The sequence below is a fragment of the Sebastes fasciatus genome, chromosome 13 (genome assembly GCF_043250625.1).
Source record: "Sebastes fasciatus isolate fSebFas1 chromosome 13, fSebFas1.pri, whole genome shotgun sequence".
NCBI lineage: Eukaryota > Metazoa > Chordata > Actinopteri > Perciformes > Sebastidae > Sebastes > Sebastes fasciatus.
In genome coordinates, this window is record NC_133807.1 from 24758139 (window position 1) to 24782520 (window position 24382).

The window sequence follows — 24382 nt, forward strand, 5'->3', positions numbered from 1 at the left end:
CCATTTTATTCACTTTAGAAGTGGGGAACAGTTTATTTTCACTATATAAGTCACTTTAAAAATGGGGAATAGTTTATTTTCACTATTTAATTCCCTATAGAAGTGGGCAATATTTTATTTTCACTATTTAAGTCACTATAGAAGTGGGGAATAGTTTATTTTCACCATTTTATTCACTTTAGAAGTGGGGAACAGTTTATTTTCACTATATAAGTCACTTTAGAAATGGGGAATAGTTTATTTTCACTATTTAATTCCCTATAGAAGTGGGCAACAGTTTATTTTCACTATATAAGTCACTATAGAAGTGGGGAACAGTTAATCTTCACGATTTAAGTCACTATAGAAGAGGGGAAAAGTTAATTTTCACCATTTTATTCACTATAGATTTTCAATGAATGTCTCAGCAATGTACCTATTTGTGTTGGTAGTCTAAAACTGCCTAACTGGAACTCTGATCAATATATGTTCCTGTCTGTTCTCTCAATTTTTAGGGAGTGAAGTGAAATAATCAAAACTATTCTGTGTTTGTTGTGCATGTATGTGTGTGTGTGTGTGTGTGTGTGGTGGGGGTGGCGGAGAGAGAGAGCGAGAGAGAGAGAGAGAGAGAGAGCGCGAGAGAGAGAGAGAGGAGGCGGAGTAATACCACCAGACGCTGGGACAGATCGGGAAAGCCAAAGTTTTTCAAAAGTTCCAGGAGGTTAACGGAGAATCACAGCAGCCGTGGTCGAGCTGCGGAGGATAATAATCCGGGATTGGGACCTAACGCTCCGCTTCCCGGCTGACTTTATGAAAAAGCCCCCATCGACTTCGGAGCCTTTATTTTTATGTGAACTTTATAAAGGATGTATTTCTACTAAAAGAGCAACTTTGAAACGCTGGAAACTTTTCCACCGAAATGGAAGGGAATATTCCATGGATTATTTTTTTGTCACTTTTATTGTTTATGCACATTTGTGAAGGTGAGTCGAATTAATTGATTAATTAATTAATATTGGTATATAGCTGTGCATCCAGAGGCAGACGGGACATGTCTGGACAATGGGTCCTAATCAAATTGGGGCTTTTCCTGCCGGTGACCACTGACATGCTTATGTGCAAGACGGATTTAGTACTTTCTATATGTATTTATTTAGTAGTTTATTAGTAGTTTGACTTACAGATAGTCTGCAAAGTTTCACCAAAGCCACTTGAAAGACTTAATTGAACCGCAACCGATACAGAAGATGCATCATGCCAAATTATCATACACACAAAATAGTTTTTTATGAATAAATCTCACACTTCTGTATGGGGAAAATAAATTTAGTTTACAAATGACATGTGATCTTGCTGCAGTGTTTGGTTATCTTCTATTTGGAGAAGTGTGATGCTGCTATATGAGCTGCTGCTGCTGCGCTAAACTAAACCCTGGTTAGTGTAGAAGTCTCTCCTGTAACATCAGCAGCACTTTAAACGTTTGGCTGAGGAGCAGTGGGCTCATGCAATGATGCTCAACATGTTTCCAAAAAATGTATTTATTGTATGTGCAGAGTGAACATTAGTTTAAGTTAAATCAGGAGGTGATGAGCAGAAGTCTCCCCCCTCCTCCCTCCTCCCTTTCTGAACAAAGACCTTTTAAACAACTGAATGTGTTTTCCCTCAGAGCTGTTGAGCAATCACTGTCACATTTGATGAATTAACGTCTCTAAGACAAACCTGTTTCCAGGGGAAAACAATCTCATTATATCAGCATGTATCAAGGAAACAAGTTTATCTGATTTTTGGCAAAGTAAACAACAAACATGCGGGTGTGTCTGTCTGCAAGATGCTACAAGTGGCAAAGGCCTGCTATAAGGTCGTGTCATTACATCAATTTGAGTATATCTCCATGATACTTTAATTTATAAAGATCTTCTTTACGTATATTATTCCAGTGAGACATGAGATTTATTTCTAATAGGATTACATGTTAAAGTGGATGACATAAAGTCATTTGTGTGTGGTTCTCTAACAAATTTCTTCAATTTCCACAGGGTTCCGTTGCGTGGATAAATACAGAACTTGTGAAAATGGAGGGACATGCATAGAATCATCCTCTCGGTGCATGTAAGTGGAACATATGTCACTTTTCTCCTGCCTCAATACTTCATAAACTCAGCCTTTAAAAGGTATCCAAGTGTCATTGTGTTTAAATTGACAGGCTGTTTATTTGTCAGCTGGTTCGTCAAAGGTTCAGGAGGAAATATTGATCTCCAGTCTAACACTTAGTCTTAAACAATGAAGTGAATATGCTCTCCTTGTGTTCTGTTGGCTGTTCATTTACAACAATCACATAAAAGTGGAGAAAGATAGGAGGTATTGATGAGGCCGCCCTGCACAGATGATGAGCACCATCAAGCCTCAACATGTTTGGCTGCCACACTCATCTGTTGCACCTGTTGAAGAGCTTTGTCAGAGATACATCGCAGCATTACGACGCACACAGCAAGCCAAGTTCTCCTTTCTCACTGATTTTTCATTGTGTAATATGTGAATTCATTTCATACATTTCCTTGTTGAATTGTCTTTGTTTCCTGCCTGCTTTGGGCATTTTTGCACCCTCATCTTTTGACAGTGATAAGGCTTTTGTTTTTTTAAATTGCTGATAGGGGGGGGGGGGTTGTGTGGGAACCTCTTACAATAGTCAAGTTAAATAGCCTACAGTGTCTTGGCCCGGGGGTCATTTGTCCTTTTTAAAGAACCCTTTAGCTTAGGAAACATGCCTGAGTGTTTTAGATGGAGGAGATACAGTCATTGATAGAACAAAACCTCCTTGGTTGCCAGCTGCTTCCCTCCAAAACAGTCCATTTATTATTTTATTGGAGTGGACTTTACAATACTGCAGGGGTCAAAGTTGAGCCAATGCCAGGAATGCACTTTGCAAACAATAAGGCATTTTCACATTTCTTAAACATCAAATTAACTTAGTTCTATAAAGTGATTGTTCTGCCAGTAGTCGCCACCACACGCTAGACAATGTGTAACTTGTCTGCCTGTGGAACAAGTAACTACCACCCACATTTTTTTCAATCATTAGCTGGAGCCAAGATGGGTGTCATTAAGTGAGTCAATGTATAATTGTATGCAGCCAGATCTTCTTTCAGCAAATCATTTATTTTCAACGCCACACAGAAATAGCACTTCCTTACACTTTTCATTCATCCTTTGTGCTCTTTTAGTCCTTTGTGCTGTGTACATGTATGTGTACATATGTTAGGGGTGTGGGAGTTGGGCATGTGTAATCACTACGCTGGTTCAGTGCCAAGAAAAAGAAGTAGTTAAAGTGCAAAGGGAACGGGTTTGTAATGGAAGGGGACATCAAATGTCATAGCACACAGTGTAGAAAGAGTCCCATAGCAGGGCAGAGCAGTGGAGCGGAGAGTGGACACATGAGAGTTGGGTCAGACCAGTCCTAGACAGAGGTGAGCGGTGGAGCCACCCCACCCCACCCCTTCCCCTGGGAGCCCACAGAAACAGGAGATCCTAAACAGCAGAAAAGATCCTTTCTTCTACCAGATACCTGGCTGTAACCTGGCACCATCAGAACAGGGCGGAGAGAGAGGGAGAGAAGAAAGGCCGTGGCGAAGTGAAGCCAGTATAGGAGTAGAAAGACAGAAACAAAATGCAGATACAGATACATGTTTTGGCATTTGAAAGGAATTTGGAGAACCGGTAGAAAACAATCGTGCTTAAAATCACCGCTGTTCTGCAGAGCCACACACATTGTTCTGTGTAGAGAAGGTTCACCTGTTTCCTGCTTGTTGTTCAGCCACTTGGTTATTTAATTTTTCTTACGGCGAAATAGCTTCTCAAGTGACAGTAATAGTGGCGGCTACCATTGTTACTGTCCCAGATACCAATGTATCCTCTCTTGTTGGCAAACACAACTATGATACCACACTATAGCGCCACCAACATGCAAGAAAAGTTCTCCATCTTGTTGGTTTCTTTATGTGTCTCTGAGTGTGCTCCTCAGGTGGCTTAGTATAGGTTTCTGATAGGGGATTACAGCAGTAAACTGCTCAAGTGAACACACTGATACCTATTTCACCTCTCTCAGTTACCCAGTAGAAATCAGTTAACGCTTCCAGCTTGGCTCCATGGCCTTGCTCCCAACCTTGGCATGAACTGCCATCAGAGATTGGCTGCAACTTGTCAGTCATAACTTCCTTTCTTTCTGATTGCAAAGCTGTTTGAACATGATGAAGAATGAGTGGTTGCATTCATTATAACTAAAGTGATCAAATTAAATAAAAAAGTTACACAAAATCACCTGCAGATGCATGTGCCAATTTGAAACTCCAGTGTGCAAACACTGCAGTGACTAAGAAGTGCAACTACAGTTGTAAACCAGGGTCTAGTGTGGATAAGGAAATCCAGTATTTACCCATGACCAGCAATCTGATATGAGTCAACTTGTTTTGAGTTCAGAATCCATGTCACACATGGGTTAGTGTGAGAAATGGTATAATTAAGGCAGGTAGAATGAGTTTGAGGAAGATGACAAGGAAGCACTTCATGACTGTGATGCATCTGCACTTAAACATGAGTCTGCAAATATGTTTGTATTGACAGGTGCACTGGTGGGAGGGTTGCTTTTACCAAACCAGGATGTAAAAGTTGAATAGAATAAAACACAAGGCACTTCAACCCCAAAATATCAACCTAATGGGAAAAAAGTGTTTATATACTGCGGCTTAATTGTTGGATGTTGGTCCAATCCCCAAAGCCACTGAATATCTTTCCCTCTTCAACCAGTTGGCTTTGTTTGAGGGCTGCAGATAAGCACAACATGGTGCGATTTGTTTGTCTGCTCCAGAGATAAACTGGCTCTGAAACACCAGCTCTGCAATCCAGCTTTAAGTACTAACTAGCACTACTCAACATGCAAACCTCTCTTGTAATGTGGAGTTTTATCTACATTTCCTGACACACTTTTCTCCTTGACAGTGAATATTTTTGATCTTTCTATGATCTTACTGTGGCCCAGAGTTTTGAACTTGACAGTGAAGGGTTGATGGTGTCACAGAGAGTGCGTCCTTCTAGGTGAGCAGTCAGGAAGTCCAGTTGAAGAGCCTTTGGCCCCCCAGCTCCTCCCTGCGAGCAGAATGCGCTGCCTTGAGAGGGCCACGGCGGCGTGGCCGGAGGAGAGATAATTAGGCAGATTGAGAGGGTGTCATTCAGAGAGGATCCAGCTGGAGGGATCGGACTGGGGGTGGGGAATGGGTAGAGGGAGGCTGGGTAGGAGGGAGGGAGTAGGGGGGGGGGGGGGGGGGGGGGCTGCGTAGAGGACAGCTGGTGGATGTTGTGATGGTAATCCAGTGAAGTCAGATCTTGACAAAGGGGAAGCATAGGGCCAGGTGCTGCCATTGAGCAGTCAGCCGCCCCCATACTGTGAGAGACAAGCTCGTGGAGGAATGAAGCCGGTAGCTCGCGGTCCCTCTCGCACATGTTGCCTCTCTCACAGTGCAGCGGCGACCAGGTCCACTCTCTCTCTCTCTCTCCCTCTCTCTCTCTCTCTCTCTGCGTGGCGTCGGCTCATCCTCTGCCTCTCCGTCTCTCAGCACAGTGGCAGATCGCAGATTACGACCAACTCTTTCCTCTCAGATCCTGAATGGAAATAAATGTGTGGCTTCTCCGCTGCGTGAGGCCAGTGGGTGGATACACTGGTCCCCTTTATGTTATTAATGCTTGGCCCTCGCCCTCAGTAGCAGGGTTAGCATATAAATTGTGTGTCGTTATGACCCGGCAACTCCCAGCCTCTTAACATGATGAAGGAGGACATCTTTGACTTTGATAGGGAGCAGACTGTCCAGCCAGTGTGGAGTGTTGTGTCTCTAGTAAAACTTTTAGGGCTGTCCTCAACCAAAGAAACTCTTAGTCGACTTACACTCATACGATTTTGTCGACTAATCGATTTGTTGATTTAACTGACAGATCTGTAAAACTGAGTTTCTCCACAAAGAATCACGCAAAACCACCACTTTAAATCTTGTGTTTACCAGACATGTGTTCATAATATTCTTAGAAATAAGTCATTCAGCATGAAAAAAAGGTTAAAAAACGAATAATCCACTAAAGAAATCTTAGTCGACTCAGACCAAAACCAGTAAGTCGACAAATCGACTAAGAGGTTTGCATCTGCCTACTTTATTCCTCTTGTGGAAAATAGCAAGAACTGTATGTGAAGAGAAGGGACACATTATTTCTCCTTTTTTCAATAAGGACAAATTCAATTTTCTCTGGGGAGGTTACAACCTTTCCAAATGTGAAATGGGGCGTCTACAAGTTAATTTACTCAAAAAATGCATTTTTGAAGGACACAATTCACTAAGAAGTTGAAATATACACACATGCCAAGGCACATATTTACTGACGGACCATAGCAAAGAGACAGCTTATATTGTTGGCTTAGTTCAGAGCACCTCAGGGCTAGTGTTTTCTTTGGCATCTTTATGGTGGATTAGAGAGGAATGCTTAGTAAGATTCCTCCTGTCCCTCTGGTGCTTTCAGGTTATTGTCCATACCTCCCATCCATTCACCCTGGCAGCCCCTTCAGGAATGCCTTTAACAATACTGTCAGCCCAGCCTCATTGAAAATGGGATGTTTGGAATGACTTGTTTGATTTGCAATTACTTACTTTGCAATTTCATGAGGCAACATATAGCCCATATCACTCACGCTGGCCTGACAGGCAGATGGAGCCATTTGTCATGTCATTATCCAGGAAAACTGACGCATTACAGACCCCGTAGTTTGAAACTACAGTTGTCATATCTATTAGGAGCTGATCTGACCCAGAGGTTACGCCATCATAGGGTGGAAGGTTTGTTGTCCCTTCTTCTCTCTGGGTCATGGCTGGAGACTGGGAGCTGTGGTTCCCAGGCCCCCGTCACAGGAAGTGGTGCCTTCTGACCTGCCTGCTACGCACATCCTGTCTTATCAGAGAAACTTAAGCAGCTTACTCAGTGCACCCAGGTCTCCTCAACGTTCTCATTTTTTGCCTCACTTTATTTCATCCTCCCCTCATTATGCTAAACTTGTTTTATTACTTGGAACGTCTGTGGCAATGAAAAAATAGTTTCCTCACTCGCACGTCACACATATCCAGAGAACCAACCCTGTGTGCTAATTAATGTCAGTCTTGCCGTTATTGTGAGTCGGCACAGGAACATCCAGTTGGGATTTGTGTATTATTATTCTTTTTTGGAGTCTATGTATGTCTGAATCGCATGCTTATGTAGGGATAAGCCTGCCTCTGAAGTCTCATCCCCCTGGTTGTTTGTTCTTATCCGGGAGAAGACGACTTCTGAAGAGGCATGCAGGCAGGACTGATTGGAATAACTGAGGTCCGCCAGCAAAATCTCCTTAGTCTCTCCCTCCCTTTTTAGAAGAGGAAGGGATGGGTCCATCATTAAATGATTCAGGAAAAGAAGTCACTTTTCCACTAAGCACATTTTCCACAGAAATCTTGATTTCAGTGTTTACCTTTTGCTGATTTATCAGAGCTTTTGGGACTAGAAGAAGAGTGTGGGCCAGCCATACCAAATTAAAGATTTTATAAAACTACAACAAATTATCATAATGTAGGAAGTTTGTTTTATTTCCATCTGGCACAGTATTTAACTAGTACTTCTTCGGGTAACAGCAGTTGAGATAATAGACATCCTCTGGCTGTTTTGCTTATCATTAAGAACCTTTGCCAGTGCTCAGGACTATAAGCATGTGAGAGTCTGTGCTGTTCAATCTGTGCAACAGTTTCTGTCAACATTATTAAACTAAAGTGTGGTTTATCAGTTGTAGTTCGATTTAATCCACTTTAACTGGGCAGCAAATGTTTGCTGTGAAATGAATGGCAACACAGGCCATTAGAAGGTCCAAGATATCTTTTGTCACAGCATGTTTTTTCTGTTAAGTGAGACAAAACATTGGACAATGCATTGCAGTTGATCTTTCTTGTTGGGGATGGGGGTCTTTTAAAATCCAGTTTCAAAGTGGAATCTGGTTCAGTTTAGGTGGTTGGGTGGGGTTTTTGTGGTCGAGTTCAGTGGAGAATGCTTTGAAAGACCTCGACCCTGGGATTCATGCAATGTGGTTATGGGCAAACGCGTTGCTATTTGAAAAATGTCAGGGAGTATTCTTCCAAAAATCTGTTGACACTTGAGACAAATTTGTTCGGGTAGTGCATGGACAAAAAGTGTAAAAACTGCGAGCTCTTGTCGGGCCTTTTTTCGTAGCTGCATTACAGAGCAACGAGTAAATTTTTTATTCTCTTGTTGCAGAAGATCTGTCTGCCAAGACATTTCCTTGACATTCTGGATTTATATTCTTAATCATGTAAATCTGAGGGACTATTGGAGGTGAGAAGGACGAGCTGACAGCCTTCCTAGCCTTCTAGTCTGATTCATTACTGCTTTTCCTCAAGAGAAAGTTAAATGTCCTTATATTCACATGTTTAATATTCATGCTCTGGGGGGGTGCTCTGGAAACCTCCTTCTGGAGATCTCAATACCTCCATTGTGTGTCTAAGCACAATTGTTGAAACAAACTTTGCACTTTAAACTGTGAAACACGCATCCTTTTAGACATGATCATACTTAATTACCAGACTGAATTGGTCCCGCACGGCGCTCAGTGCTACCTGCATATGAAGGGGATCAGTCCTCTGAAGTGCTCCAACTGTCCTTACGAAACCCTGTCTCTCCCAACACCCCCTTTTTCTCACCCCGGCTCCCTCTCACCGTGGGTTACTGTTGCCAGGCTACAGCCCAGGCCTGTTGGTCCGTGTAAGCCCAGGCCTGAAAGACTAGCTGTTTGGGTCACTGCTCCCCCCCCCAACACTTTCATACAAAGGAGTTCTGACTACTTTAGCTCTTTTATTTGGGCCACAAAACACTCCCCAACCCCCAATCTGGCTCTTTGCTGAGAAAGGGAGAGCCAAGCTGGGGAGAGCAGAGCAGAAGAGGCTGCTGGAAGGAGGGGGGGGATGTGGATGGGCTCCTGTTGGCAGTGTGGTGTCAGTATGGACTCGCATAAAGGAGCCGAGCTGGTTCTTGCTTGCTTGTAGAAAGGAGGGGGTGAGGGAAGGAGGTCTGTGTTGAGAGAAAGAGACACTGTTGTAAGAGTTTTCTCAAAGACTCTAATATTTCTCAGGCTCAAAAGTAAACTCTGATTAGCTCTTCTCATGCAATATAGAAGTCGAAATCTCGCCCCCAAGTCAAAAGATGGTAGTTCTGTTGTTGTTGCTTCTTCCTCTCCATTAGTTTTAGGAAGTGCCCTCTGAGATAGGAAGATTCCTTTATACTTGTTGCTTTGTGGAGCATGACTGTGTGTATGAACCGTGTCAGAGATTACAGCCTCTTTGTTCACAGGTGAGCCGCCATCTGACCTCTGGCAGAGTAGCTGCTATTGTATAGGAGAGGATGAGCTCAGGTTACCCATCTTCAGTGACCCAGAAAGCAGGAAAACTGGCATTGTGTTACAAGTATAGGTGACACTTGCATAAATCAAACAGTTCTAGTCAGACGATCCTCTGACATATTTCAAATTACATAAATGTTTTGTAAGGTCATTTGCACATTAAACTCTTCTTCGTCTTCATCAAATGTTTAACATCTCTTTCTTCCTTCTTTTATTACTTTCTCTGTGGATCTTCTCTTTTATGGATTCACAGTACTACTCTTCCTCAGAGGCTGAGGCTGGTTGTAAGTTTCCCTTCTTTGTGTTTGGGCGTGTAGTGATTGTTGCATGTGTTTGCTTTGTTGCAGTGGTGCCTTCGTGTAATCTTTAAAGTCTGTCAAGAGGAACTGTTAATGCATGTGTTTGTGAACCCCATCGCTTGAGTGTTGTGAAATGGCCAATGTGTGTTGGTAACTGCGTATTTCCCATGAGTAAAACAGCAGTTGTTATGGCTTATTGTCTGGCAGGAGATGCCAGACACCCAGAGGTGCACTGACAGATGTGGACAGATGCATGGTGCCGGGGCTGCAGCTGCTAAAAATCCTCAAATGTGTGTTGACAGGGGGGAGATTACCCATTCTGGCCATCCCTCAGCTGGCTGCACTCAAAGACCTCCTTCCTCAGAGGTCAGAAGTCGACACTCACTGAATATGACTCGGGCCCGTTGCACAACAGCAGCCTGCACCTGCCGTCCACATCCGCCACACATAAGGCCCGGCCCGCCCAGGCTAAGGCACAGATCCTGCCCTGCTGTTCCCAGAGGCTTGTAAAGAGCCACAAGGTTGTAAAGAGCCTGATAAGGAGACTCTCAGGTGCACCGGGACAAAGTTGCATGTCTCTCACAGTCTCTGCACTGATAGCACTCTGATTTGTGTGTTATGGGAGTAGCATGTTGGCAATGAGTCAGGTCTAGACAAAAGAATGTGTGTTTTGGCTGCTCAGTCTGGTGTGCATTGGTAAGGGAGGATAAATAATTTCTCAGGCATCGTCATTCTTACGCTCCCACATGTACTCTAAGACACACAAATAAACACCAATGCCCTTCATTCTCATAGCTGAACACACTTTATTCCAAATACCTAATATTTGAGTCTCTGTGGTGCAACGTCAACATGCACTTGGACACACAATACTTCCTTGAATGAGTTGCAAGTTGTTCTCTGACCACAGAGAGTCACGATGGTCTTCGGAAAACAACAGCCTGTTATGGCTGTAGCTCTTTGGCTTTCATTAGCAGTCAAATATCCACAGTACAGAGTAGCTCCAGAAGAATTTGACTGTCAGTCTGTGTAGTATTTTTCAGCTCTGTAAGCAACTTTCTTCCGCAGCCTCTTTCAAAGCCTCCTTTGTGCCACATTTGTGTTTCATTTTTAAGTGACACCCTAGATTCCAGACATAGTTAATTTGCCTCTAAATAAACCCAGCCAAGCCATGACAAATAGCCATGGGGACCAAAAGTGGGGGGTTAGGGAGGGGTGTTTGGTTGGGTGTCAGGCTTGCTTGTTCATCTGCGAGGTTGCTAGGGGCAACGGGGATCGCGCATTCGGAGAGAGTGCAGTGTTTTCATAGCGAGGGACGAGGGATTACAGGAAATATGACATGACATTCTTGCCGCACCAGACCACTCTCTCCTCCTCTTCGTCGCCCTCGCCACCAATTCCACCTTCTAAAGACATTCTCTTCTGCAGAGCAGCCCCAACCCGCTCCCTGCAGCCTGAGTGACATTATCATCACAATTAGACGGGGGACCTCTGACATTTGACCTCTCAGCGCGTGAGAGGAGGGGGTTGTTGAGGGGGAAAGCCAAGCTGGCGTTCAGGGGGGCTTTAGGAGATGGAAGAAGAGCTGTAATAACTGTCTGAATAACATTCGGTGCTGCTTCGCTTTAACTCCCACACCAAGTTTTAGCGCCTTAGTGCTGACCTTCGTCATGGGAAAAATCTTCATTACCTACGGCATTCATAGTTGCTATGCTCAGATGTTTGATTAAATTTCATAGACCAACAAACTATTACTTTGGAGACATTTTTCTGCACTGTTTCTGTGTATATGCATGTTATTATTCCTGGCTCCTTCATGCTTAGCCCTGTGGCTCCTCCAATTCACTGTTGTCTTTGTAAAGGTGGGAAAAAAAGCCAAAGTCTCCAGTTTTATTGAATCAGAGCAGAACAGCCAGAAAGAAAGCAGGCAATTCAGTGAAAATCTAGATCCGGATCGGTTCATCCTCCGTAGCCTTTCCTGGTGTAGCTTCAGTCTCCTAGCCAGGGGCAAGAGCCACAGAATTGTTTTAGTCTTTGTTATAGTTTATTAAGGGGGGAGGTCACATCAAAACAGTAAAGATAAACAGTGTAGTGGTGATGCTCCTGTAAAAGAGAATAGATGAGAACCCATTGTTGATCCTGCCCAGGGGTTCCTCTCCAATGAAAGAGAAGACAGAGAGCCCAAGGGCGGGCCAAAACCCAGCCGTCACTGCCCTGTCATCAGCATCAAACAGCCTGTTTGAAGAGGGGGCTTGTCCCCAGCCAGGGGCTCCACTGTGGGTGTAGAGTTACCAGCTCATACTGGATTCCTTAGTAAGTCCAAGCCTTGTCTAAACTCCCATAGGACCTCTGGAGAGAGGTAGAGGAAGCCATGTTTATATGTTTATCTCAACTTCTTAGCGGAGCAGGTTTAGGTCAGGCTCGCACAATGTCTACACAGCTCGCGAAGCGAAAGCAACGCGTTAGCAGAGCAGCTTCAGTCCTCCACCTGTGTCTACACAGGATGCGTTCAGGCACAGTATTTAGTGTCGGTCACCTGTGTTTCGGCAGCAGTAGTAGCAGTAGTTAAGCACGTAAAACGCAAGAAAATAAGCAGAAAATAGATTTGGGAGCGTAAAAATGTGGCCTGTGTAAGCAGCTGTATTTATTAAAATCAGTGAGCAACTCAAAAGTGAAGCCAATGCTGAAGTGCCTTAAACTTGCATTCTTTCTAACAGCCAGCAGGGGGCGACTCCTCTGGTTGAAAATGACCCTACTTCTCACTTGATTTATTACCTCAGTTAATGTCTTAAACATGAGTTTATGGTCTCAATCGCTAGTTTCAAGTCTTCTTCAATACAGCATGATATTCATTTAGTAAATTATGGTCCCATTTAGAGTAAAATAAACCATAAAGCAGGGTATGCTTTAGGGCGTGGCTACCTTGTGATTGACAGATCCCTACCAAGGCATTGTCCGGTCTGGGAGTTGTCTGCGTTTTGGTCTTACAACTTTAACCCTTTCACAGTGTGTTTTCAGTTCATGAAAGTTAATTGTAACATTTTGGTCGCCTGAAAATGTCTTATTCAGCGTTCGTTTGTACTTAGCTCCACCCTCTCGTGTCACGTCTGATTGCAAAAAAAACAAGATGGCGAAGGCTTCCAAATGGCAGTCCACAAACCAATGGGTGACATCACGGTGACTACGTCTAATAGAAGCCTGTTTGTTCCGGATGACTGAAAAACGTGTCTGAAACACCTTGTGTGTAGACGAGGTGTTAATGTTTCATCAGAATAACACTCTGTTCTATCAGAATACAGTCGCTGGAAGGAGGATGTGTTGTTTCATTCAAATACCACAGCTGCTTCTCCTACTCGGTTCATGTGTGCTGTGTGTAGCCCTCGTCTTCCCCGTCAGTATTTGTTGGCAATCATTACGTTTCCAGACTGCTGTTTCTGGGTGTGTCCTTATTTCATATATAAGAAACAGAAACAAGAGCTGAGGTGCGGAAAAACTGGAACAGTGGAAGAATGTTAGCCGACATGGAGAAACTGGGGCGTTCCAGCTGGAAACAACAGAGAATGGGCCTTATGTGTTAAGCCCATAAGACACAGAGAGATGGCCTCACTCCATCTTCATATTTTAATTTCTTTGAGTGTATGTGTGTATGTATTGCATGATAAGTACTTATGGGGTAAGCTATGCTATTACAAATTCGTTCCAGGGCCCAGAAGCATTACTCAAGCCAATGTATGAGTCAGGCAGCAGGCCTTGCCAAGGTGTCATTAGGGGCCTGATTGCCAAACCCAGAAAATGGTGGGAATTGGGCTACACTGGAGTTTGAGTGTCTGTTTTAAATACCGTAGCTTGTCATCTTGTGACCTGTCTTAACCTCCAGGCCAAAGACGTCCTAATGTGTGTGAATTTGTTTGTTCAGATGTCGTCCGGGATTCATCGGTCCTCTCTGTCAGCACCTGGATCCCTGTCATCGATCGCCATGTCTGAACGGAGCCGCTTGTAAGAGCCAGGTGGTTAATGGTATCCCACAATACACCTGTGTGTGCCAGAGAGGGTTCAGAGGTACAATATTTGTCTTCATTAGAACGATCAGATCTAAGAAGGGAGATTAAAAGTTCCTATTTTTAACTGAAAACAATTCACTTTCTAATCTCCAGGCCAAGACTGCTCCCTCATTGATGCCTGTGCCACGAGCCCCTGTGCCAACGGAGCCCGTTGTGCCAATTGGAATAACCACTACAACTGCTCCTGCCCACCTGGCTTCCAGGGAAAGAACTGCCGCAATGACATTGACGAGTGCCGCAAGCCTGGCGTGTGCCTCAACGGTGGCCTCTGCATCAACACCCATGGGTCCTTCCGCTGCCAGTGCCAACCTGGATACAGCGGGCGCACGTGTGAGGTGTCCACCCTGCCCTGTGCCCCATCCCAGTGCCTTAACGGGGGCACCTGTCGACAGACCAGCGACCATTCCTACGAGTGTGCTTGCCTACCAGGTAGAATAACTCTTTATTAGCATAACACACACACACACTAAATCAGAGCGAGTGTGCAGACCTCGTTTTTTTTCCCAGGCTCTCAGCGCAGTGTTGCAGGCATACAGATTTTCCCAGCCTGATGACGTAGCTGTTAGTGCTCTTGCTGGGATTTACTCCTCTCTCCCAGGTCAACTTCCTGTCTGCTATTAATAGATGGGAGATGGGGTGGTGGGAGAGTTGAGGAGGCAGCCCGCCGTCACTCCACTCCACTCCACTCTGCTCTTTTCACAACAGAAGGAATTTACTTTATGGGCCTTCTGGTTTCCCACTGGGGAGCTGACAGGAAATGTCTCTTGCCAGACAGGAAGTCATTGAAACTGTGAGAGATTATAAAACAAGCAAACACTGCGGGGAGTGCGGGCCTCTGAAGCAGGCAGGAGTCACGGCTGTCGCTGGCATCGTGTGGGAACCATCATGAGAAGATGTAAACAATCAGACACCCCCTGAACCTTTTTACTGCCCACGTTGCCCCAATACTTCCTCTAGTGTGGGAAACATGACTCGAGGTCACGGGTAGAGATGCCTGGTGTCTGGAACAGGAACCACTGAATGTTTAATAAACTCTCAGATGGTGTACGTTACTGTGTCTGTGTATCGTAACTCTTTTCTCTCTCCATCTGTCTCAGGGTTTGAGGGGCACAACTGTGAGAATAATGTGGACGACTGTCCAGGTCACAAGTGTATGAATGGAGGAATATGTGTGGATGGAGTCAACACCTACAATTGCCAGTGCCCACCAGAATGGACAGGTACAGCTCTATTTACATCATATGTGAAATAAACTTTATATATATATATATATATATATCATGGTGAGGAGGTGTGAGCTAATATGTCATCTAATCACACTAGGGCAATACTGTGCTGAGGATGTCAACGAGTGTCTCATGCAACCAAACGCCTGCCATAACGGAGGCACTTGCTTCAACACCATCGGTGGTCACACCTGCGTCTGCGTTAACGGTTGGACCGGAGACGACTGCAGTGAGAACATCGACGACTGCGCCATAGCCGTTTGCTTCAACGGCGCCACCTGCCATGACCGAGTAGCGTCCTTCTTCTGCGAGTGCCCAGTTGGAAAGACGGGTAAGTGGGTTCGTCAAGTGACCTCTGTGCCCCTCTTAGTCCTGGCTGCAAAATATTTGACATCGTGTGTTTTCTTTCTGTGCCGTCTCCACTACAGGTTTGCTGTGCCACCTTGACGATGCATGTGTGAGTAATCCCTGCAATGAGGGGGCAGTGTGCGACACCAACCCCCTTAACGGCCGCGCCATTTGCACCTGTCCTGCCGGCTTTGTAGGAGGCGCCTGCAACCAGGACATGGATGAGTGTTCGATTGGTAATTGCTATTTTTTAAAAACATTTCTGATACTGTATTTATATAGCCGAATCCACCGACCGCTTTGTGTGTTCCGCCATCTAGCGTCGCTGCCATTACTGCGGTGGCAAGTCATAGTGACTGGTGACTTCAGCCGAAAGCGTCCGTGGTTGCTCGTAGTAACTTACGTAAATGGTTGGTGTAGATAATAAACGCAGATGGGTATGTGTTTAAAATTGATTAAAGTAAAATTGAAGGCTTTTTTGAGGACACAGCTGCCGTCACTACGAGCAACCAATGGAGTCACCAGTTAACGCAGTTAGTAGACACTTTGTACGTGTTCTGTTTGTGATGGTGATCGAATGATGTCTACTTTGTGGTCATTAGGTTGCCCCAGTTAAAGCGTTATATTTAACAATAACGCCCCAGTAATAACCACCACTGTATTGGCGACTTGTTTACTCCCCCGGATTTTTGTATACTGATCGTCAGCCCTCTCCCCGCAGGTGCCAACCCATGTGAGCATTTTGGAAAGTGTGTGAACACGGAGGGCTCCTTCCAGTGTCAGTGCGGCCGGGGATATGCCGGCCCGCGATGCGAGATCGACATCAACGAATGCCTATCCATGCCCTGCCAGAACGACGCCACTTGCCTGGACCGCATCGGAGAGTTCACCTGCATCTGCATGCCAGGTATTCAAGATGCATTTCAGCACAAAACAATACAGAACACTTCAATATTCAGCCAGATGTCCTCCACTTAGGACAGCCGCAAACCAATGGCAGAGTGGAACAACTTATTATTTAAATTTGCTGAAGCATCGTCTACAGTTCTGCCGTCCCCGACTGCCAGTGTAGACTGTTATGTAATGCATTCCCATTGATGCTGGGGGTATGGAGGCAGTGCTCCACTCTCTGTGCACTATACAGCCCAGACAGGGTATTAGTTTGGACTAAGTGATGGTTTGGACACTCAGTGACAAAAACACAGTGAAACTCTCACGCACAGTCCTACATGCATCCTGGGGTTTTGGGAACTATACAAATTAGAGCTGGGAGTCGGGTCTATAGGACTGTATGTGAGAGAGGGCGAGCAGTTAGGGGGAGGAGTGTGCTGTGAATACTAATGAGTGGTAGAGTGGTGGGAATGGAGCGGAACAATAGGGCCCCTCTGTGCTCCACTTTGCACCCCTCATACACAGAGAGGGAAAGAGGCCTTTTCCCAGAGCCTCTCCCCCTCCCCCTTCATTTCCAGAGACAGGCCCTTCCTCTTCACCCTCCTCATCATCAGCCAGCCTGGCAAAGCTTCATGTGGAGCTGCTGATTATTTCTGATTCCACGCTAGCCTCTCCCCCCAGCTCTCCGATGCACACTCTGTTTCACCTCAATGAAGGAACCCTCCGTAGTTTGCTAACGCAGAATGTATAACATGCATCTGGTGAATGGGACGCTGACCCAGGGAGGGGACAGTAGGGTGTGGTGATTTCAGGTCAGTAGAGTGAGTGGGAACACTGGGGATGCTCTGGGGATCTTTTATTCCGTCCTGTGGTTCAGCTGAGACCAGAAACTCTGAGGCCCTCCCATGAGAGAAAAGTTTCCCACAGATCCTTTCCCCCCATCGCAAAGAGTACACACAATTACCGGCTTGATCTGACATACAAGCTGAACATAATGAAATCTGCTTTAACTGTAAAAACTTGTGTCTTCCAGGTTACATGGGGACTTACTGTGAGGTTGACGTAGATGACTGTGAGAGCAACCCATGTGTGAATGATGGCATCTGTCGGGACATGGTCAATGGTTTCACATGCACCTGCCAGCCAGGTAAGACTTTTCTATTCCATCCCTGTTAACAACTCCAACTCAGTGACAGCAGCAGTAAGAACCAAAGTTTAAATGTCCCCAGAACCAGAGGAGGGAGGGTCAGCCCGGCTACTTCTGGTGTTTAGAGAGCCACCACTCATATAAAAAGGCAGGCCCACAAGGCTGCCTATCCTCTCGTCCTGCCTGAACAAAGACACTATTGTGACCCCCGCTCCCCTCCTCTGAGGAATGTGGAAGGGACAGCAGTCTCCCTCATCCTGCCCTGGTGGCGGTGGGGAACAGCAGTCCTGCTAATGAGATTCTTTTCCAGGTCCTCAATTTACATCTGGGACAGACGTCCCCTCTCCACCCCCCATCTAGCTATTGAGCCGGTGGAGCTGATGCAGGAAGGGGACGGGGGGGTTCCCTAAAAGAGAAAACAATCCCACCGTCTCCTCTAACCCCCCCCCACCCCCTTCCTTTAGCAGCCCAAGCACCAACACACAGACCATCCTGACACTGTTAATCAACTGAGCAGTGTGCTACCAATGCACCAATTCACCCCTGTCTGGGCGCTGTGCCCACTGATTTCAAGCCTGCTCCGTTTCTCAAGCTTTCCAAGCCAGTAGATTTGAGATATTATTACTGTTGTTGTTATCTTTATTATTATTATTATTGTTATTTATTATTATTATTATTATTTTAAAGGTTCAATCCACCAAAATATCACTTTCTGTCCAAGTAATTATAATTCTAAAAGTTTATTCCAGCCAAATGCTACTTTATGTCTAACTAGTTAATTAATTTCAGCTTCCACCTTTGACAGTATTACAGTTTACCCTCCAGCTTTTCTAGCAACGTATTTCAGCTCGTAGCTTTTTTGGGGTCATGCAGTTCAGCTTTCAACTTTACCAGTTTTACAATCAGTTTTTCAGGAGTGCAGTGCTCTAAGATTTTCTGTATTTTCAACAAAGCCTTGTAATTAATTTCAGCTGTCAGCATTAATGTGCATTTTCTGCAGGAAATGCATTTTTTAGTTATTATTATTATTATTGTTATTAATATTGTTGTTAAAATGAATTGTTTCTTCACACATTCTATATAATTTGATATACCACAGAGTCTACATTATAGTGTAGAGTAGGAATTGTACAGACACCAAAATGTACCATAACCTGAAGTGAGCTGAAGCTCCATAAATGGGATTTTGTTGCCCAGATAGCAATATTCATTTATGTTCAGATCCACATTATATTCACTAGATTGTAAATCCCTCCTTGAAAACATTACCAAGGTCACAGGCTGTCCATTGCATTCTGCAGTGGTCATCTTAGCACTGGTCCAAGTGCACAGATGACACGTCCTTAACCAGTCGAGACGCTCTCAAGCCCAACCTTAGCCAGACGTCACTAACCTAGCCAAAGACCTCTGCCCTTCTAAGAAGAGACAGAACTGCCCTCTGACCTGAGCGTGGACTCTTCCACTGGACCTTCTTTCTGACCCTTCACCTCTGTGTTTGTATGTCCCAGGGTTTACTGGCACCATGTGTCAGATCGACATAGATGAGTGCGCCAGCACGCCATGCCAGAATGGAGCGAAATGCTACGACCGTCCCAATGGGTTCGAGTGCCGCTGTGCTGAAGGTAAGGGCTTCTGTACCTAATATTGTCTGTGAGTAGTTGTGAGAGAGTACGCAGCTCAAGATATCCTCCCAGGCAGAAGAGCAGATGAGCATTAACCACTTGTTGGGCTGTGTTTGGTCTTTGTTAAGTGTTCAGTGTTTTGGGGGGTCAGTGATTTCTCTGGATGTCTGCTGGCCAAGCAGACTGACTTGAGGCCCCTAATCCCCCTCTTTCCCTCGTCGGCTCTCAGGATCATGGGGTCACTGAGGACCAGCAGTTGCCAAGAAAGGAGCCTTGGTCATCACCCCGACATCTGTTCATCTGTTAAACCCCCCCCCACACACACCACCTTATGCTGCATCTTCACTTTCATTCCTTCACATTCACACAGGTCCATGTTTGAAAACAAGCCGAGCAGATACAGTGAGCTACATTAAAGTTTGGCACAAAGGCTGCATGTATATGAGCTGACTGTGTGTATATACGTCGATATTTAACATGTTTGTTTGGACCTAAGGCTACGGAGGAGCCTGCTTCATTGTTTCAGTGGCCAGCTGCTTGGTATTCCCTGTGTTTGTGGGCCCCTTCTGTTGAGTGAAGTGGCCCTGTTTGACGTGGCGCAGTCTATTGTTCCCTCCGCCACTGAGAACAAAAGCAGGACTGGGAGGCCTGTGTAGGGCCCTTCTTTACTGCTTTGCCCAACTCAGCACTGCACTACACACATACCACACAAACCCAACACTTGCTTGCCCAACACACAGACACTGTCGACATGGAAACCACAGTAATCAGAGCCCCAAACTGTAGAAGCTTTTTATAAAGCAAAAAATGGGAAACAGACAGAGGAGGTTCAACGAAATAACGAATGAATTGAGAAAAGGAGGAACGTTGGATGAAAATGGCCATTCAAGGAAAAACTGACCGCTAAACAGCTTTCATTCAGAAAAATCAAAGCAGATAAATATCATCAATCTCAATTTATGATTTTTTTTTCTCTTCTTTAGGTTATGAAGGGACACTCTGCGAGAGTAATATCAACAACTGTCAGCCCGACCCATGCCACCACGGTACTTGCGTCGATGGCATTGCCAGCTACTCCTGTAATTGTGACGCCGGCTACACCGGCTATCGCTGTGAGAACCAGCTCAATGAGTGCCACAGCAACCCGTGTCAGAATGGAGGCAAGTGTGTGGACCTGGTCAACAAGTACATCTGCCAGTGCCAACATGGAACCTCAGGTAAGAGGAATAACTCCGAAATCACAGTCAGACGTTGTTAATTCCAACCTTTGAATTGACTATTTAAGAAAATAAAAGCTAGCCAACATTTACTGCAAATTTACTGCAACTGTAGGCTAAATCATGTTGTATGCTCACACATCTGCAAATGATGTTGCTGTTGAGGGTGATAACAACAATATGGAATAGATGCATCATAATATCGTATCATTTCATTTACATTTTTCTGTACAAAAGCATATTCCTTGCCATTGTTAAAATGCCTAATGTAAAAAATGTCTTTGTCAACACAGGGACAAACTGTGAAATAAACTTTGACGATTGTGCCAGTAACCCATGTGACTATGGCCTCTGCAAAGATGGCATCAACCGCTACGACTGTGTTTGCAAACCTGGCTTCACCGGTAAGACCCTCTGAAAAATGAGAGCACAAATTTGAGATGAAAAATCAATTCTCTTTAGAAATGTTGACAAACACACTTCTGATTGTGTCTCTGCCAGGTTCCAAGTGCAACGTGGAGATAGACGAGTGTGCGTCTGGCCCCTGTAGAAACGGGGGGACATGTGTGGATGAAGAGAATGGATTTCACTGCCAGTGTCCTGAGGGCTTTAAGCCCCCTTACTGTTACTCCCAGGTGGACGAGTGTGGCAGCAGCCCGTGTGTTCATGGCTCATGCAGGGATGACATCAACGGGTAGGAACTGTTACAGACTTTGCTACAGTTTAAAGTGGCATCACATCTGATATATATGCATGAGATAGCAAGCTTGTTGCTCATCCTACAAGTTTCAACTTGGTATCTTTTGGATAAATGACTGTACTCCTGTATTTCCAGTTACCGCTGTGACTGTGAGCCCGGATGGGTTGGGAAGAACTGCGACCTGGACAGGAACGACTGTTTGCCGAGTCCCTGCCAGAATGCTGGCACCTGCATCGACCAGCTCAACGGCTTCACCTGCAAGTGTCGTCAAGGCTTCAGAGGTAAGAGGGTGGTCATGGTGGCACAACGCACAGTAACCGCTGGAGTCATCAACATATGAAGTCATAACTGCGTTGCTTAAAGACATCTTTTAGTCTAAAAGTTTCCCACCAAGTCCTCCATCATTTTCCTCCTCCTGAATGACAATCGTCTACCTCCCCCTAGTGGTGTATTAAAAATATGCAGATACATTCACCACCAACCACATACTACACTAGCAGTACGTACTGATTTGGCCAAAATGTAGCATGTAGTATGCAGTATGCAAACCAAAACAAAATCTACAGTTTGCCAAAAATACTCCAGTATGCATCGGGCCAGTCTACTTCGCCTACTGTATCCCACAATGCAAAGCGCTGGAACGGTACAGTCTATGGTTACAACAACAGTGGCAAAAAACTGGACGTTTTTTACAATTTTCATGTGCTAATTCATCACTAAATTCACAAAAATCACAGCTGAATAAGTTGTATTTTTTGTTAGTATTGCAGTGGTATGAGTTCGTTTTTTTTTCCAGTGCTTTAAGAGCTTTTTTTAAAGGTTAAAGCCTGGCCTAATATACTGCAAAAAAAATCAAATAAACAGTTTCATTCTGCATACTACCGTAGTGTGGTTTCCAATACAGTCTCAGGCCCATCAAAATTCAGTTCTGTAATATGTGTTAATGTCTTCTCTGCCCCTCCAACAGGTAACCTCTGCCAGGTGAACATCAACGAATGTTCGTCCAGTCCCTGTCTGAACAAGGGCACTTGTGTGGACGGTGTGGCAAGTTTCACCTGTCTGTGTGAGCTTCCGTACAGTGGACCCACTTGTGCTGAGGTCCTCACCCCTTGTTCCCCTAACCCCTGTGCCAACCATGCCCTCTGCACACACACACCAGACTACTTGGGCTATCAGTGTAACTGCCAGCAAGGGTGGCAAGGTAAGCTAATTTTGTACTTACCATCTTACCACCTCCTTGTGTATTGTGAAATAATCTGTCTTTTGATGTTGAGTTAAACCTTATTGTACCTTTCTTTTCTTCAGGTCAATTGTGTAACGTGGACGTAAACGAATGCATCTCAAACCCCTGCAAGAACCGTGGGACCTGCACCAACATGCTTGGAGGCTTTGTGTGCTCCTGCAGAGCTGGATTCACTGGGCTGACGTGTGAAACGGACTTCAATGACTGTTCTCCTAGTGAGTGGCCATGTAAAACATAGCGTTCTGAATTACTATAATTGTCTGTTGCTGTTGAACACAAGACCAGGTCCGTGCATATTGTTCTTGACCAAGGTCGTCCTCTCTTTTTGTGCCGTCAGATCCGTGCCTAAGTGGAGGTTCCTGCACAGACGGTGTGAACTCCTTCCACTGTAGCTGCCTGGCGGGCTTCACCGGGCCCCGCTGTGCTTTAGAGATCAATGAATGCCAGAGTACGCCCTGCAAAAATGGAGGCGCATGCACAGACTATGTCAACTCCTACACCTGCACCTGCAGGCCTGGCTTTACCGGCATCCACTGCGAAACCAACATCCCTGATTGCACTGAAAGGTGAGTGTTTGAGTCATGGAGATATCTTTATCAACCTACTCATATACTGAACTACTGAATGTGACAATAATTATCTTCACTCGTGTCCACAGCTCTTGCTTCAATGGAGGGACGTGCACAGATAAAATCAACGGCTATTCCTGTACCTGCCGCTCAGGCTTCACTGGCTCCCACTGCCAATACGAGGTCAACGAGTGCGACTCCCAGCCCTGCCTCAATGGAGGCATCTGTCAAGACGCCCTGGAGTCCTTCCGTTGCTCCTGCCCCAAGGGCTACACCGGCAACCGATGCCAGGTACACACACACTCACGGACGCTTCTTGAAAAGCCCATGTGTCTTCATGACTTTATGTTTTTAAACCAACAAATGCTGAGATTTCTTTCCATTTGCCTATCCAGACACCAGTCGACTGGTGCAGACGCTCATCTGCCTGCCAAAACGGAGGACGCTGTCGCCAAAAGGATGCTTCCTTCATCTGTGACTGTACTAACGGCTGGTCTGGACGTTACTGCGACATTTCCAGAGTCTCTTGTGAGACAGCTGCTCACCATAGAGGTATGTGGGGTATTATATGACATGTAACCTCTCGGTCTGTGTTTGTGTTGTAACTGAGCACTTTAAGTTACATTTTCTTCCAAAATCAGGGCTCCAGACGGATGAGCTATGCCACCACGGTGGTCACTGTGTCAACACCGGGAATGCCCACTATTGTAAATGTCCCGCCGACTACACTGGAAGCTACTGTGAAAGCCAAGTGGACCACTGTGAGGACAAACCCTGCCGCAATGGCGCCACCTGCAGGGGATATGTGGGAGGGTACCAGTGTGATGTGAGTACATTGCTTTGTGCTTCTCTGTCAGATTTCAGCAAAGTCGATATTCACACAGTGCTTTGTCACAATTGTGGATATAGAATGTAATTGTTATCTGCATGTCGTTACAGTGTATGCCAGGCTTCACTGGACAGAACTGCGAGATAGAGATCAACGAGTGCCAGTCACATCCCTGCCAGAACGGAGGCACTTGCATTGATCTGGTGGGACATTACATCTGCTCCTGCCCCCCTGGCACACTGGGTATGCAAGCACATATAAAACAGAAACCTATGTTTATTACTAAAGAGATTATCCTATTTGCGACTAAAATAATAATCCTCTCTTTTTAAAGGTGTTCTCTGTGAGATCAATGAAGACGACTGTGCCCCGCCTCTGAGGCTGCGCAGTGCTCCTCCCAAGTGCCTGAACAACGGCACCTGTGTGGACAGAGTGGGTGGATACCGCTGCAATTGTCCCCCTGGATTCACAGGAGAACGATGCGAGGGAGACATAAATGAGTGTCTCTCCAGCCCCTGCAGTCCCTCCAACAGTCTCGACTGCATCCAGTTGCCCAATGACTACCTATGTGTGTGCAAGCCTGGCTTCACCGGCCGGAGGTGTCAGAGCAGGTTCAGTGTGTGCGAGTCTCAGCCGTGCCAGAGCGGAGGAGTCTGCTCTGTATCCAGCAGCTCTGGACTGGGATACACCTGCACGTGTCAGCTTGTAAGTGTACATTCACATTTATATACCCAATTTGATTGTGTGCATTATAGCTTTTGTTATTTGTGTATTGAAAGTTCACAATC

The 24382-nt window shown here is 45.3% G+C and overlaps 1 protein-coding gene across 1 annotated transcript in view; it reads left to right on the plus strand.

The window, feature by feature from the left end:
- The first annotated feature begins 635 nt into the window (after positions 1-635).
- Positions 636-24382, plus strand: part of notch3 (notch receptor 3) — a 32498-nt gene continuing 8751 nt past the window's right edge. The window contains exons 1-22 of the mRNA XM_074656383.1: positions 636-962; positions 2016-2088; positions 13658-13800; positions 13896-14231; positions 14900-15022; positions 15126-15359; positions 15457-15612; positions 16098-16283; positions 17301-17414; positions 18923-19036; positions 20020-20253; positions 20547-20657; positions 20755-20947; positions 21089-21234; positions 21921-22154; positions 22259-22411; positions 22534-22762; positions 22855-23056; positions 23161-23317; positions 23407-23591; positions 23705-23837; positions 23929-24299. Of these exons, the coding sequence (XP_074512484.1) occupies positions 899-962; positions 2016-2088; positions 13658-13800; positions 13896-14231; positions 14900-15022; positions 15126-15359; positions 15457-15612; positions 16098-16283; positions 17301-17414; positions 18923-19036; positions 20020-20253; positions 20547-20657; positions 20755-20947; positions 21089-21234; positions 21921-22154; positions 22259-22411; positions 22534-22762; positions 22855-23056; positions 23161-23317; positions 23407-23591; positions 23705-23837; positions 23929-24299 (3891 nt within the window). The 5' untranslated portion in view covers positions 636-898. The remainder of the gene's footprint in view (positions 963-2015; positions 2089-13657; positions 13801-13895; positions 14232-14899; positions 15023-15125; positions 15360-15456; positions 15613-16097; positions 16284-17300; positions 17415-18922; positions 19037-20019; positions 20254-20546; positions 20658-20754; positions 20948-21088; positions 21235-21920; positions 22155-22258; positions 22412-22533; positions 22763-22854; positions 23057-23160; positions 23318-23406; positions 23592-23704; positions 23838-23928; positions 24300-24382) is intronic.